Here is a 17,270-nt window from a genome sequence, read left to right on the forward strand (position 1 = left end):
TTTGTTATTCTTTGTCCGATTTTGATTAAATTTTCAGAGTTTCGTTTGTCAGATTTTTCTCTATCTGTTCAAATCATATTATCCTCAGCCTGGAGTATCCGTTTAAATGCTGAATAAGCACCTCATTTTATTCATAGTGGACCTATATATTTTGAAGTAAAAAAGTAACTCTGGCGTTTATAAAGTTTTTTTTTATTTGATGGTGTCTAGAGATTACCGTTGTCTTTATTTAGACCCTGATGACGATACTTGGTACGAGTATATTGATTATTTCTGCCAAATTGGTGCGTCTTTCATTGTTAAGAAATCTACGTCTAAGTTTATTGATTTAAGTCGTATATCTGCACAATAATGCAGAGCCATAAATTATATACGGTGAATTCATAGACATTGTAGACAAGAGTATAGAGTGAGCAGACATCCATTCCCGGGGAGGAAATGTTATGTTTGGGGTTATTAGTAACAAATTACGAAAATACAGACTTCTCGGGTTTGAGATATGTGGATATAACTCATTGGGAAATTTTAATCAGGAGAAAAGTTTGCAAAACACAATGGAATCCTGTAATATCTAGAGAAATCTTCAGGATCTTCAATGATGTTCTTCTTGATGATATTGACGTATGGCGTCATGACTGTGAACGGCTGGGGAGCGGTAAGGCTTTAGACAGGATAGATTCTGATTCCACATTGCTTCATTCAAGAATTTTTAGACAATTGTATGTCCAATATATTCTGAAGTGACAATATGAATATAAACTACGAAATACATTTGATTTGATCTCATTTCATTGCTCATCTCTAATATTCACTGTAAACAAAAACTGAGTTATTCGACACAGATGCTAAAGTATGCATTCGACTGTAAAATTATTCTACCATAATAGACCCTATACATTTGGCTTTATCTTTCAGAATAATGGAAAATCTAGAATATAGTTTATCAAATTGAAAATGTGTTTAATGAGGCAAACGAAAAATGAAAGTAAAATGAGCTATTCAGGTTTTCTTAATAATCGTATAACCATGAACCCCTTTGTGATTTATGACTTAAAAACTCAAATTTCTTACCACTTGATCCTCTGGGAATCAAGATTATTTTGTATAAACTTCATACATTTTAAGCATTTTGTTGATCCCATATTGAAGAAATATATGTTTATCAAAATTATTCTTCCTCGTCTCCAAATAATTTAATCCAATTCAATCTAGTTCAATCTAAAGTTTATTAAAGCATGAGTCGTAGCCCAACGACCGAATCGGTCATGTATGAACTAATAGACTCATTACATATTTAAAACATAAAAATTATCTACATTAGATACTGAAGTAAAAAATATGCAGTTAATAAGATAAAATTACTAAAGAAACAGCAAAGAACTACATATGAAAATCAGAATGAAGGAGGGGTCGAAATTGAAAAATAGAAATAATGATCAGAGGTCCTTAACACAAAGCTTAGCAATGATCGAAGAACCATTTTCTAATACTGATCATGCTGATCGCATTGACTACAATGTACAATCAATCGTGAAAATTCAGCTTACGATTGATTGCTAACCTTTGTGTACGGGACCCAGATTATGAAAGTCACAAAAAAGTTTGGAAAAGCTTTAACAATATATAGATATTAAGCACTGTAAGATAAAAGTGTTTTTTTTTCTTCCTTATTTAAGCTTGAAAATGCAAGAGTAATTACGATATTGCTTTACAAAGTGTATCTGGACTCCTAAAATTGCCTCGTATTAATAGGTGTCTCTATAATTTGTATTTCAGACATGTTCTCAGGGACCACCGGGACCACCTGGGCCTCCAGGACCATCAGGACCTGCAGGTAGTCCAGGCGATGGGGAACTCCTAGAATATAACAACTGGAAACAGTGTGCCTGGTACTCTAATAACGGAAATGATTATGACACTATTTACGTGAGTAGAATCGTTAGAGCGCTCTTGGTGAATGTAAACATGGTAAAGGTGGAAAGTTAGAGTAGTAGTAGCAGCAGTAGTAGTAGTAGTATAGTAGTAGTAGTAGTACTACTACTAGTAGTAGTACTACTACTAGTAGTACTACTACTACAGTACTACTACTAGTAGTAGTACTACTACTAGTAGTACTACTACTACTACTACTAGTAGTAGTAGTCTGGTAGCAAAAGAAGTAGCAGTAGTTTAATAGCAGGAACAATATTACTACTATTATTATAATCATTATCATCATTATCATTATCACTATTATTATCATTATCAGCATCATCATAATTATCATCATCACGAGTAAGTCTAAAAGCTATCCTGTAAAACCTCTTCACTTTATGAAATTATTGGAATTCAAGCCTTATTTCAAACAAATAGAACTTTGTTATTTCTTGACCGTTTTCTGTGATTTAACGATCAAATTAAAGAGCAGGTATTGAACTTTAAAGAAATGTGATTTTCTTTTTGAAACTCAGATACCGCCCGCCAAGTGACTTTTTGGTTTCCTTTCTTCAAATTGTTTTTGCTCACTCATGCATGAATAAGGAATAATCTAAGTTATTTCAAATGACAGGTCATTTGTCTATTGTATTTGTGATTAAAGCATGATAAATCATCTATAAATCTCGGTTTCGTTTTTTGTGGGACGCACTATATATTCAAGGATTAAACAACCGATATTCATGCTGTGTTTTCATCTGAATAAAAGAGATGGAAGCCTATAAAAGGAATTTGATACCGGTTCTAAAGATACCTAATACGGATATTTAAACATAATTATAAAGTGATATAATATAATTATTTTCTTTCTCGATTTCGGTGTGGTATCACTTACAGACCTGTACTTTTACGAAGAGGCACAGTGACTCTGCTCTCTGGGTCTACTATGGAGGCAACCTTCGTCTTTATGGATGTAGTGGATGCTGTAAAAGATGGTATTTTACTTTCAATGATAATGAATGTTCACCTACACCTATTGATGGTGTGGTCTACCAAGCCAATACGAACAACATGAATCTGCACAGGCACAGAAGTATTTCAGGTAAAGTTGAGCCAGGAATTGGCGTACAAATGTTGCCTTGGGGTCATTGCCCCGCCCCAAAAAAACTTTTTTGAAAGAGAAGATTTAAAAAACGAAAATGAAAGGGCAAAGGGTTAAATATGAGATTTTTGTATATTATGTTGAATCCTGTCATAAGATTAGGTTTTCGCTCCATCGCGCCTATTTCTAAAAAACAAATCACCGTACGTAATGCTCTACCACCGATTTTTAAAAGTCATTATGCCATCAAAAACATTCATAGGTGGGTTATGGTCTTTAAGATTTTCTTCTGTGAATCACATGGTCAAGGATTCGAATCCTGACGCAAAACTTGTTTCCTTTTTATATGGCATTAATCTAATTAATCTGGATGGGTGAATGTATTCCGACAATAATATTTTCTTTATGGGTGTTGTTATAATCATGGAAAGGATATGTGTCGTATCTGATGTGTTGCAAGTAGACACTTAGCGTTTACACACAAAAGAAGTACGAAAAAACACGATTATATCATAATTGACGTCGATTATGGAAACGCTTTTGTCTTTATATAAACTCAGGATATTGTCACACGGTCGGAGCTGGATCAGTAAATGTGAAATTTTTGGTAGGAGACTGCCCGGGATATGGTAACTACGATGCATCCACAGGGTGGAACAGTGCATCACGAATCATCATCAAGGAGGTCCCTAAATCATCATATGGATACTAGCTTGATCGAAACATTCGAAACAATTGAGCATAAACAGCCTAATCAAGATGACGTACCTATATTCAAGGAGCATCAGTCTCAGGCATGATTTATGGCAGGAATGTGGACGCATCTCTTACACTCCAGTATTTGGCATGCTTGAGGAGGTCCCAAAATTGATTTTTTTTTTTGCGTGGACCGGAGAAATTCATGAAATAAAAACTGAATTAAAAAAATTAAAAAGGGGTCCTAGTGATGATTAATAAAGTTACCGAAATTTGCAGTAGACATGGTAACAGATGGAGTTATTCCGTTCTTTTTATGTAACAACATGTACAATGTAAATTGAGAGGGGTGGTAAATGAAAGTCTTAATAATTTTATCAGAGATACTTAGGTGAGTGTTACAAAATATGTCATTGCACTTGCCCTGAACATTTATATCCTCCCATATAAAACATTAGATGGGCTGATGATGTCACCTATTTAGTAAATATGTCATATTTATATATATGTCATATTTAGTAAATAAATGTCCTTTTCTTATGTTATTACATAAAATCATAATTATTTCATATGACATGTCTCCCTTATAATAAAATACGTTACAACAATCAATATTTAATGCATTTAATCAGAGTTGTCAATCCATTTTTAAAGTTCTTAGAAATTTGAATAATAAAATACAAAAGAACAAGTAGGGATATGACAATGCAGTTTTCTCAATGAATTTTCATGAAACCGTTTCACCGAAATAATGCAAATTTTTTAAATGTCATAACTTCATTATTCCTTGTCCAATTTTCAGGAAATTTTCTGTGTTGCGTTTGTCTGATGTTTTTTTATCTGTTCAAATCATATCATGTTCAGCCTGGAGTACCCCTTCAAAGTGATTGAAAAAGTTGAGTTTTTTTTATTGTTTATCATTATATGATTATTTGCTGATTACGTTTTAAATGTCGAAATTGACGAAGAGTTTCAATGAATTAACTCCGATTCGGTTATATTATGGCCAATCTCATTTTCTTTGTAAATATTCACACTATAATTCATGTAGCATGTATATTCCAATATATTTACAAATAGGCCTTAAGACATTGTCGCATAACAATTCAACTGAACACCCACTATGCAGTCACGTGATCATAGATGTATCGATTTAAGGATTAACCATTCGTCTTCGTTTTACACGTATTCCTTCCAACACCAAAATGTCGTATTCTTCCACGTTTCGTATCGATTTCTACACAAAATTACAATATGTGTCCCCTGCTATCACGCTCATCCCAACAATCATTATGTGGTAATAATGCACAAATAAAATGTTGGGTAACATACTGTCCACTGTGTTGGGTATTAATGTATGATGATAAAATATATATACTGGACAATTAATACCCAATTGAGCAAATTTATTACACAGTTATTAGTTTTTATTACCCAATTTGGGCAGATTTTAACCAATAGTTGTGTGGACAGTATGTTGCCCAGGAATGGTTAAAAGTTGATTTAAGAGTGTGTGATTCGGACAGACTTGTAGGCCCTAGTGTATGTTTTATTAATATACCAAAATGGCTAATCATTATGTTCATCCCAATGCCTAGAAAAGTCTTGAATGAATATAAAATTATAAAAAAAATTCAACACTTCTTGATCAAATTCTATATAGTAAATAAATATATGGATTGTTGATTTTATTGCTTGCATTCTGAAATTAATTTCATATTACACACAATGTTAGATTTGGTGTATAATTGATTAAAAGTCAGAAACATATACACCCATGAAACAAAAGTTTGATTGTTTTTATTGTTATTTGTATGACATTATTCATTCACTTTTATAATGTTAACATATTTTGATTTTTTTTCGATAAGAGTATACATTTATCCCAGATCCTTGGACACGCACATTGATCGAACTTGCTATAGTCACATTACGGAGGGGAAATATTTTATTCATAAATAGAACCAATATGATAATCTTTTTCATGGGTACATTACGAAGCATAATCTCATCAAATAATTACTTGTAACGTGCATGCTTTAAATTGCTTTTGGTAATCTATATACTATACCATTTTGCTTTTTCTTCTCCCCCTTTTTAAGGGGGGGGGGTGGTAATGTACGTTTTGGCCCAATTTTTTTTAAAGGGGGCGACTGCATATCCCCCTTCCCTTACCGGTGCTTCTGATTATATCTTTCATAGGATACTTCACTAAATCTACATGACCATTATACCCAAAAATTCATGTATTGTTAAATTGAACTTGATTTTTTAATTGTTTGTATATAAGTATATGTTGCGGTGACTTAATACCACGATCTGAGGTAAAATAAAAAATATATACCGAAAGGTTAATACTATTTTAGTCACAAAAAAATATATATTCAGTGAAAAATCTAAATACATTCGACAACCAGCTATTATTCTACTCATATTAAGATATTTCTAGATAGTGAAAAAAAAATCGTATCATACTTGATTATAATCATGGTATTAACTTAATAAAAATCAACATGACCGTATTGTAAGAAAAATTATTTAAGTCAAGAAACAAATACCGGTAAAAACTTGACAAAATTATTGACAGTAATCAGAGTTCTATATAATCCTTTTCTCTCCCAAAAATCTGATCATAAAGTACCACAAGAGAATCAATGATAAGCATATCTAATGAATAAAAAAAATCATTATCCATCCTCAGCTACTCTGACTTGAATAATTGAGGATAAATTTTGCGGTTTCCTTCAGCAAGAAATTTAAACACATTGTGCTTCACTCAACTCAGGTGAGATGAATGGGTACTCGGTAGGAAGAAATTTCTCGAATGCCAGAGCGCCTTTAGGCAGCACGGCAATAGCCGGGGGTAATAACAATAATAATATTATTGTAGTGCGCAGTTGAGTATATACATATATGTATACCCGTTAGAGTAAAAAAAAAAACTTGACACATCACAAATCCCCTCCTTAAGAAAGAATATGCCATGAACGCATAATCATTATATATGGCTGGAATGAGCACCTTCTCCCTAATAATTTAATACCATATCTATGTGGTATGTCTTCACGCTTGGATAATCCGTAGGTATTCTTTGCAGCGATGTAAATTTTGATTTGTGCCAAAGTAAGGCATAACTTGCAATGAATGAACCCCATATGCCAATGATGTCACCATGCTACATGTGTTAGTAAACACATTTGCAAATCCCCTTTCAATGAAATTAACATGAGGATTGATAGTAAAAAGTGTTTATTAAACCATTTCAATATGAATTACTGAAAATGTGTTTTGAAATGGATTTTAATGCATGCCTTGTAGGATTATGACATTATTGACACCTGGATTCATTCATTGCAGCTATGCCTTACTTTGGTGCAAATACATCACTGCAAAGAATACCTCCTGATCATCCAAGCGTTAACACATACCACATAATTATAGTATCAAATTATTTGGGAGAACATTCTCTTTCAGACCATATATAATGATTATGTGATTGTGACATGTTTTTTTCCTTAAATTTGGGATTTATAAGGTGTCAAGTATTTTAAACAATTTTCACAATTGTTTTCTCTTTTATCATTTGGTATTCACCGAAAAGATATGCTTAACTCCAGGAACATTTTGAATGGTATAGTTGAATTATTAAAGATAAAATGTAAGAATAAAAATGAAAAAAAGAGACATTAAACCTTTGACCAGTTAGTTTTGAAAATATGAAAATGCTCAACTATTTCACCACTAGCGTAGTTTAGTTTGCTTCTGAGGTGATGTTTGTTGTTTATTTATCAATTAATATTGAAAAATTCTTCATTAAAAACTAATAAAATATTATGAGACGCACAGAGCCCTAAAAACACAAAATGGCAAAAATCCTCATTCGACATCACCTCAGAAGCAAACTAAACTACGCTAGTGGTGAAATAGTTGAGCATTTTCATATTTTCAAAACTAACCGGTCAAAGGTTTAATGTCTCTTTTTTTCATTTTTATTCTTACATTTTATCTTTAATAATTCAACTATACCATTCAAAATGTTCCTGGAGTTAAGCATATCTTTTCGGTGAATACCAAACTGGCTCCATGGAAGACCAGCAGCAATGCATTATTGCAGCTGAATATGGACTACCAGCCGTATAATTTACTTTATTTTTTACCTTTTATTATTGTATCTTAATATTGACCTCATCATATCATGTTATATGTATTTGTATGTACTTTGTATCTGTTATTTTATATACGGAAATAAAACAAACAAACAACCAAACTTAAACGGACAGTACACGCCTGAGTACTTTCTGAAACAATTTTTCATCTTTAAAATAAAGTCAGTGTGAAGCCTGATAATTACCCTTTATTTTGATACTAAATGTTTACTGTGTTTGAAAAGTATAAGTGAATTAAATGACTGTAAAAAAAATCAGTTCTGATTACAGGTGTACCCAAAGTTTTGAATGGTACTCTATATATATAAACCCCTCAAAAAAAGTTTGGAAATCTGTGTTTGGCCATTAATTTCTCTCAACTCCCAATTTTACACAATACATATTTCACATCATTCAAACGATCATTTAATTTTCTTTAAAATGATACCATGCTTGTTATGATCATGCCATCACGAAAAGAGCAGGATTCAAAAGTGTTGGATGAGGTCTGAATTGAAAAGCTGCAAAACGAGCAAAAAAAGTTTGGAAATCTGAGTTTGGCCATTAATTTCTTCCAGCTCCCAAATTTACACAATGCATATTTGATATCATTCAATAGATCATTTAATTTTCTTTACAATGATACCATGCTTGTTATGATCATGCCATCAAGAAAAGAGCAGGATTCAAAAGTGTTGGATGAGGTCTGAATTGAAAAGCTGCAAAACGAGCAGAAATAGTCATGAAGGGTCAATACAGAACATGATTCTTTTGTTGTCAATCGAGATGAAAATCCATTCAAATCAAGACTTCTGTAGTGATGGTTCTGTGAGATAACATGGTTTGAGTCTTAGTTTGAAATACCCATGCATTTTTGTTTATTTGTTATGTGTTTGCTTATGCAGAGGTGTGTTTGATTTCATGTTAATGTTGATGTTAATGTGCATGAAAACAATTAAAACAAACCGTTAAGAAACTAACTCATCACCACTGAAAAAAGAACAGTAACTTTCAATATTGTGTCATTTTGAAACTTTTGAAATTTGACCTTGCCCCACATTTCAAGGCACTGCACCTCCATGTGGACCATAATCATATCATGTAGGGTACCATTTTAAAGAAAATTAAATGTTCTACTTATTGATATCAATTACACATTGATATTTACTAAAAACCAATGAGGAATCATCTATCAAATTAAAAAGAAACCGCTGAGAACCTCACTCATCTCCACGGAAAAAAGAACAGTGACTTTCAATATTGTGTCATTTTGAAACTTTTGAATTTTGACCTTACCCCACATTTCAAGGCACTGCACCTCCATGTGAACCATATTTATATCATGTAGGGTATCATTTTTAAGAAAAATAAATGTTCTATTCATTTATATTCATTAAACATTGATATTTACTAAAACCGAGGAGGGATTATCGATCAAAGTCAGATTTCCAAACTTTTTTTGAGGAGTTTATATACAATGTATATATTGGTGTTGAAACAACACCGATGTTTTTCGCATCTGTCGATGTACTGATAAAAAAACGTGGAATTACTAGGATAAAAGGGACGATAGAAAACTATTTTGTTTAAGAAAGCCTGTGCCCCTGATCAATTTATGATCCACAAATGCCTAAACATTTTTAAAATTATTTTTTTTACGTCTACTTTAACATTATTTTTTCTACGTCTACGTGCGTTTTGAATTGTGACCGATCGTGACTGTAAAGATAGGCATTACGTACCCAGTGGGGGAGTCCCTAAGACCACATGTAACTTAGCAACCCGTTTCGCTGTCCTAACAAACTGCAAAAGTGAGGTCTAATAAGAGCGCAACATATCTAATGATATCTTCGGAAGGAATATCATTCTTGTACAAGTTTTTTTCTTCGTAACTTCGTTAAGGCATATTTAATTTCAAGATACTCATGAATAGCGTTCGTCTTTGTATTGGATACACGACACGTGTACACTGTCCATCCGCCCATAAGACACCGTGCTAATTGATATCACAGTCGACACGTTGGCTTTGGATGCATACACATTGCTGTTGTTACTTGGAATAATAATTGTCTACACCAGTAAGTATCGCATTACCTGCGTAAATATGCCTAATGTTTCTTATTTGTGTACATAGTTAAGAGAATCTCTCCAATATGGCACTTGATGTATGGCAGGGCAAACAGAGAAGGTGAAAGGATGACTATTAGAAATACAAAACATTTGTTTAGCATATCCCGGCAGGATTGTGGAGCGTTATAATGTCCTTAATTGTATTTAAACCCCTTCTTCACGCAAAACCGTTACCACCCCATAAACAAACTTTCGAGCATGTCTTTACCATATTAACTTTTATTCATAATTAGACAAGACCCGTGTAATTAATTTACTGTCAATCTTTATTCGTATGTTCTGTAGCTGCTGCAGTATCACCTATCATTGGGGCATGGTTTTGTAAAGAAAAATACCTCACCCACTAACTAACCAATTGGACACTGCATGACCAGTTTCAAACTTAATATGGCAGCAGTATGAAAAGAAATAGTAATACTAGTATTTGGTCATAGTTTTCTTTATTTGAAAATTAAATAATGATTAACTATTTAGTAATTGCAAGAAAAACACTGATTACAGGGGAGGTTGAGAGTGTAAAATAATTTAATCCTTATTGTCCCCCGAGCTTGCGGAGCTATGTTGAAAGCGAAACATTGCAAAATCGTAATTGTAATCATGGGTTGCTATAAACACATAGGTATTTATAATGTTATCTTGTAAATATCAAAGATCAATTCTTATGTGCTGGGTATACAGTATGTATATTGAAATCTCAGCAAGAGAGGCTGAAATAGATCGTTATCAATACCACCCGCCAAGTTCGATGAAATGTGAAATTGGTTAACAAATACACGTACCTACATCGGTACAGTATGATGGTGATTTACCTTGAATAGACACTGTTATAGTCAATTATTTGTATTTTTTCATGCATCACAAAAAAATGCACCTGATCATCGATTACACCATTGACGTACAGATGGTGCAATCGGGGGGGGGGGGGGGCATGGACCCCAACTGTTTTACGAAAAAAGAAAAGAAACGAAGGAATAGGAAAGGGAAAAGGATGAAAATTCTTTAAAATATTATATAGCATGTTATGTTATATATGTATATATATATATATATATATATATTATGAAGGTCAATGCACCACTGGAGTACACCGTACTATATCATGTGTATGGGGCTATTGCAAGAAGTTTAGGAATACAACATATAACAAAGTATATATAGGTCGGCATGTAGGCCAACATCTTTACATTTTTTCTTCAAGAAGGGAATCCATAGACTATGAACCTATAATTTCATCATGACTTCAGAGGTTGTAGACAAATCTAATCCCTTCTCATTCCCGGGCTCATCCCTTATGAAATTTTAAAAAGGTATATTGATATTGTACGGAAATGGGATTTATAGCTCAGGCCCTCAGATGAAATGGGGAAGCAAACTACTTTCCTTTAAACATATTCTTACCGAATGAAATTATCATAGATTTTTTAAATCCAGCTTTTATCTTTTGTGTGTGTGTGTCATTTAGGACATGATGTCAGGACCAAGGAACCGAGCGTTAACGGCTAGGTGCCGCTCTCGAAATTCAACATACAAGGCGGATATTATTGCATCTCAAAAGCAGTATCTACGTCAATGGAATGACGTTGGACTAAAACCAGTTAAGAATGAGATAGAATACGCATTGAGGCAAACAACTGTAGATCACGAGAAGGCAATTAACACCATTAAAGAAGTCAAAGATAAAGCATTTGAGTTGTTGAAATTATTTTTCAGACCATTAGAGGATGCCATCTCAGATAAAAACCGGAAGATTCGTAAGAGTTTGAAGGAAAAGAAGCAAAAGATCGAAAATTACCAAAACCGATTGAAATCCTTCATCCAGCAAATAGAAGAAGGGAAACATTCTTCAGACTTTGACAAAAATAAGTTTGTAGAGAGAGCAGAGCAGTTGAAGTTGGATACAGGTCAACTAGCCATCAAAGAATCTGTTATCTGTGTATCAGGGGTTGAGATCAACATGGTGCAGACGGAGGTCGACAGGTTTCAACAACAGATCCAACAGTTCCTGAAACAGTTCAATCTAGATGACATGTTCGGAGTGGAAGACACTAAGCAGGAGTTCAAAGCTCGTATCACCACTCCTCCAGAGTTATCTTCCTCTCCTGAGCAATCTCTGCCTACGATATCCACTAACAACTTGGAGCTTACTCCACATCCACCCATACATGCTGCGAGAGCGAGGAGTGCCTATTCAATTAACCGACATTCCCAAGTGCCATCGTCTATAACCACTCTGAAATCGATAGAAACAGTGGAAGATTGCCGTTCCAGAAGATCTGACCGGTCTCCACTTCACAGATCTTTGCCATCTGATGCAACAAATGCGGTTAATGGTGGAAAGGTTAAACCAACCATTTCTGTTTCTCCTCGAAAAGCGGTTGCTAACGATGATCAAAAAACGGGGAGGAGACTAGACCATCCCTACAGCGTAGATGTGCTCAATAATGGTAACAAAGTTGTTGTAGAAACAGATGCATTGAAGATCATCGACAGAGATTCAAATGAGATTGTGCAGATTATAACTTTGTACAAACGTGACGAGGCCAAGGCAACTGGGTGTTGCGACCTCACCGTCTTAAAGAATGACAATGTCATCGTATGCGATTCTCAACGAAAGAAACTGCTACTTGTAAGACCAGGCTCTGACGAGTATGAAGTTTTCATGGAGTTTGAGAGAAGAGCGGTTCCGCGAGCTATAACAAATGATGGGGAAATCCTTTACATCTGTCTGTGTATGGAGTCAGGGGATGGTGTCTTGCAGAAGATTGACATTGATTCGAAACGTAAAGTTGGACGCTTACCATTTCCAAGACCCCAAATGACTACAGCAAGTCCAAAGTATGTAGCAATCAATAGTTGTCAGGAGATCCTTGCTAGTGACGCCTTGAATGGAATCATGTGGTTCGTTGATAGGGAGAGCAATGTTCACAGATTTACCAATGCCTGCATCCCTGGCCTTGCAAGGCCTACTGGAATGTGTTGGTTGAGTCCAACTCGGTTCGTTGTAGCTGTCCAGGATGTTCATCATCATCGACTTCTTGTTGTTGACATTACTGATATCAATCACATCCGTGTCATCAATACTTTCGGATGCAGAGGCAACCAACCTAACGAGTTCAACTCTCCTGAAGGAATGATCACGTATCAGGGCTATGGTCATGATCAACTCCTTGTTTGTGATTTGATGAATTCTCGACTTAACCATATTCCCCTATCTTACCTGGAAGACTCATCAATTGTTTAATGTGTCAACCAAAAAGCCCATGTTTGGCAACTAGGGTGTTACTGTATCTCTGCCCAAACAGTGTGAATCTTCCATTTTCTCCTTATATCCACAAATTTCTGGAAATAAATCTGATATCTATTCTGGATTTGAACTGACACATACATGGCATATATAATTGCAAATGTCAATATGCCTTCATCTTTCTCTCTTTAATCATGTTAATGTTTAGTTCTGAGTTTAAGTCTATAATTTTCGGGTGTTTATTCTGGAGTTTATTGTGCTTCGTTCTGTATACTTTTTGTATATCGTGCTTATCTTTTGGTCTATGGCAGAATGCGTTGGACTCTGCTCATGAATTGATCGAGAAAAGACGGCAATACTCATATCATGCTATTGAAGTATATAGACCCAGTTGGTCCGACCTGTCAAATAAGAATGAGTAATGACAAATTGATCTTATTGTTTGTAAAGCATCGATACTAGTTTTGCTTCGTAAAGCTGTCCGTAAGAATGGAATCAAAAGAGGCTTGTCATTATACTTTTAATGATAAATGTCATTAGATAAAATTAAAATATGCATGTATTCTGTTTACATGAACAATAAAACTTTGCTTTAATTTCAATGAGGTTGTTTCAAACTAAAATTGAATTATAATAAACTTTCAAACTCTCGGACTCGTACTTTGGCAATTCATATATTCCAGAAGTTGTTCATCAAGTGTTATGTACAATTGATTACGGAAGGCTTTATAAAAACCCTCCATGTTTAATTTCATATAAAATCGAGCGATAGATGCATGATTGAAGGCTCAATGTAGCGTTACTCCTCTAATAAGGCCTAGTATGCAAATATGTAAAATCTAACATCTTCCCAAAAAGAAAGAAGGGCATATTTTACCACTAAAATGATAAACATATAATAGAAATAAGAAATAAAGATTGCAGGCGAATAATCACGTTTGTTCCTAAGTTATACGAATAAAATTGGAGTAAATTCATTTCCGGTAGAATAACTGTTTTTTCTCGTACTATTTTCATCCTTTTTAGTTGCACACAAACAATTCAATTCTCGTTGTGGTGTCTGTTATGTTTCTTGATATTATATATATTTGCGATGGCTAATAATAAAGACAAATGGCTCGTAGTAAAGACAAATTATATTTATTTTTTCAACTGGAAATATTTTTGTTTTAGCGAATAAATGCAAATTTAATACTTCCATGACAACGGTATAATTGCAAAAAGATATGAAGAGTATATTTACAACAGATATATTTATTCAATACCAATTGGACGCCACTTATTTCAATCCTTTGCTGCATTCGCACTTATTTTTTAAATGTCAGATATTCATAGTGGTAAGGAGTGACACCATACAGGGCCCTGGAAACGATTTCTTTACTGGGGGTGCGTATGTGAATTTGACAAGCAAAACAAAAAAGTTTCACTATCAAATTGAAGGTCATTTTAGTCCCGATAAAAAAGGGTTTCACTGAAAAATGAAGGTCACATTGCTCGAGAACTTTGACAAGCAAATAAAAAGGGGGGTTCACTAAAAAACGTAGGTCATTTTGGTAACATTTATCAATTTTTTCACATCTACCAGAATTCCAGGGGGTGCTGCCTATGGAGAATAATATATGCAGCATCCCGCTTCCTAGGGCCATGATACAGTATAGTGCAGATAAGCATTACGATGCAACGCGATTTAATCATAATGTAAAATCGAACAAATAAAATCTGTTTGCAATTCTCTCTATTTTTTTTCCAATTTCTATTATAAGAAATCTGCTGAAAACTTCTGTTTTCATTATGACAAAGGAAAGGTGAGCAAAATGCATAACGGGTTTGTCTGCTATGGAGTTAGCAATTAAAATGACCAGTATACAGAGAAAAAATATTATAGGATGCACAGGCATGCAATTTGATACTTTGATATAAGATTTAAACTCTTTCCTCCGATATGGGCAGAAAAGGTCTACTTTCATCTAAACTAATGCCATTCCATCTAATAACCAGTTGGTTCAATAGCCATTTAGTCCGTTAAATTGTGCAAAATGAATGAAAATTAAATGGATATTAGACCGACTGGTTATGAGACGAAATGGTCATAGACGAAATGGTGATTAGACGAAGTGATGATTAGACCGAATGATTGTTAGACAAAACGTTGATGGACGGAATGGCATTAGACTAAATGAAAGTAGACCATGTGTGGACGAGTTGGTAGTAGACGAATTGACAATTTACCTTTTCATTCACAAAGTGTGTTTATCTGAAGTTATGGTATTATATTGCCTCGACATTGGACCCTTTGATCCATTATAAAAACCACATTGCTTTGATTTAATGAATAAAGACATCGGCGCACTAGGGTTGTAACATGTATGTGCGAGGTAATGCATTTATACAAGTGTTTGTTTGTGTGGGGGTGGGGCGGAGTTAGGGGCATGTGTATCAATCTGTTGTCTAGTTTGTGGTTACATTATGCTTCCGATGATAGCCTGATTGAGATATTACGACGGGACAATGAGCGAGCGATAAAAAGGCGTTATATTATTACGAAATATATTTTACAATCATGTATATAAACTGTATATTTAATTTTGGTGGACATTGTCCCGTATTATTAGTTGCAATTAATTTGATCAATTACAAATACGTGAAACCAGCGACCCCATGCTTGTCCGTCCAAGGAGTTTTCTTAATCATTGTTAATATATACTTTTGCACACATCAGATGGGCAAGGAAAATAAACATTTTTTCGGTGGTCGAAATGGGATATTTCTTCATAAAACACGCTGCACATGCATACTGAGTAATAATGCACATATAATAAATCAATATTTCTAAATTTGTTTGACTTCTGAAATAGTTTTTCGTCTACCGTCCTGTTTTATCAGGTATGTTTGTACGAGAGAGCGGAGGGAGCGAGGTAAAAATGGAGACTTCAGATGAACAAGCATCATTTAAAACTGTCCTGTTAAAAGTATCGATCATTGTCGGCTCAGTTGATAGAGCGTCCACCTCATTAATAGGTAGGTCGGGAATTCAAGCCCTGGCCGATGCGTCATACCAAAAGACGTTAAAAATTGAAGTTTCTGCTGCCCTGTTTGGCGTTCAAGTCACGATTTAAGGGATAGAGCAACGTCGATTAGGCGCTGCTCAGTGGCTGCCAGACCTACGATCAATTAGGTAAATTGAATTTTCGGACGATTTCTATGTCTGGCTTCTATTTTGAACAATAAAGTATGTGTTTTTTTCAATCACACGTGAATATGTGATATATCCTTATAGTTTCTCTTGTTTCGAAGTGTAGATGGGAGTTTCATGACGCGCCTATTGTCAATTTCCAGTAATGTGTTTATATTATCCTCATCATCATCCTCATCGCTTTCAGCTACTACCATTACTACTACTACTACTACTACTACTACTAGTAGAAGTAGTAGTAGTAGTAGTAGTAGGGGTAGTAGTAGTAGTATTAGTCTACTACTACTACTACTACTACTACTACTACTACTGCTACTACTACTACTACTACTATTACTACTACTACTACTACTACTTCTACTACTACTACTACTACTACTACTACTAACCCTACTACTACTACTTCTACTACTACTACTACTACTACCACTACTCTATTACTACTACTACTACTACTACTACTGCAACTACTACTATACTACTACTACTACTACTACTACTACTACTACTACTACTACTAATACTACTATACTACTACTACTATACTACTACTACTACTACTACTACTACTACTACTACTACTACTACTACTACCCCTACTACTACTACTATTACTACTATATACTACTCTATTACTACTATACTACTACTACTACTATACTACTACTACTACTTCTACTACGACTACACTAATACTTCTGTTATCAACAGTTCATGTCATTATGCCATTTTATATTATATACATTATTGTTATCATCATCATCATCTTCTTCTTCATCATCATTATATGATTCTTCTTCTTTCATAATCACTGCTGCTTTTATCATTAATAAGAATACCAATAGT

At 34.2% G+C, this 17,270-nt stretch overlaps 2 protein-coding genes across 2 annotated transcripts; both read left to right on the forward strand.

Moving 5' to 3' along the window:
- The first annotated feature begins 346 nt into the window (after positions 1-346).
- LOC129257102 (collagen triple helix repeat-containing protein 1-like) lies at positions 347-7,359 on the forward strand. Its single transcript, XM_064097245.1, has 4 exons — positions 347-655; positions 1,777-1,926; positions 2,812-3,016; positions 3,577-7,359. The coding sequence occupies exons 1-4, from the start codon at positions 596-598 to the stop codon at positions 3,726-3,728; spliced, it is 567 nt and encodes a 188-aa protein (XP_063953315.1). The 5' UTR covers positions 347-595; the 3' UTR covers positions 3,729-7,359.
- Positions 7,360-9,557: 2,198 nt separating this feature from the next.
- Positions 9,558-16,495, forward strand: LOC135153624 (uncharacterized). Its single transcript, XM_064097247.1, has 2 exons — positions 9,558-9,935; positions 11,450-16,495. The coding sequence occupies exon 2, from the start codon at positions 11,453-11,455 to the stop codon at positions 13,226-13,228; it is 1,776 nt and encodes a 591-aa protein (XP_063953317.1). The 5' UTR covers positions 9,558-9,935; positions 11,450-11,452; the 3' UTR covers positions 13,229-16,495.
- The last annotated feature ends 775 nt before the right edge of the window (positions 16,496-17,270 follow it).

This window comes from Lytechinus pictus, chromosome 3 (genome assembly GCF_037042905.1).
Source record: "Lytechinus pictus isolate F3 Inbred chromosome 3, Lp3.0, whole genome shotgun sequence".
In the NCBI taxonomy this organism is placed as follows: domain Eukaryota; kingdom Metazoa; phylum Echinodermata; class Echinoidea; order Temnopleuroida; family Toxopneustidae; genus Lytechinus; species Lytechinus pictus.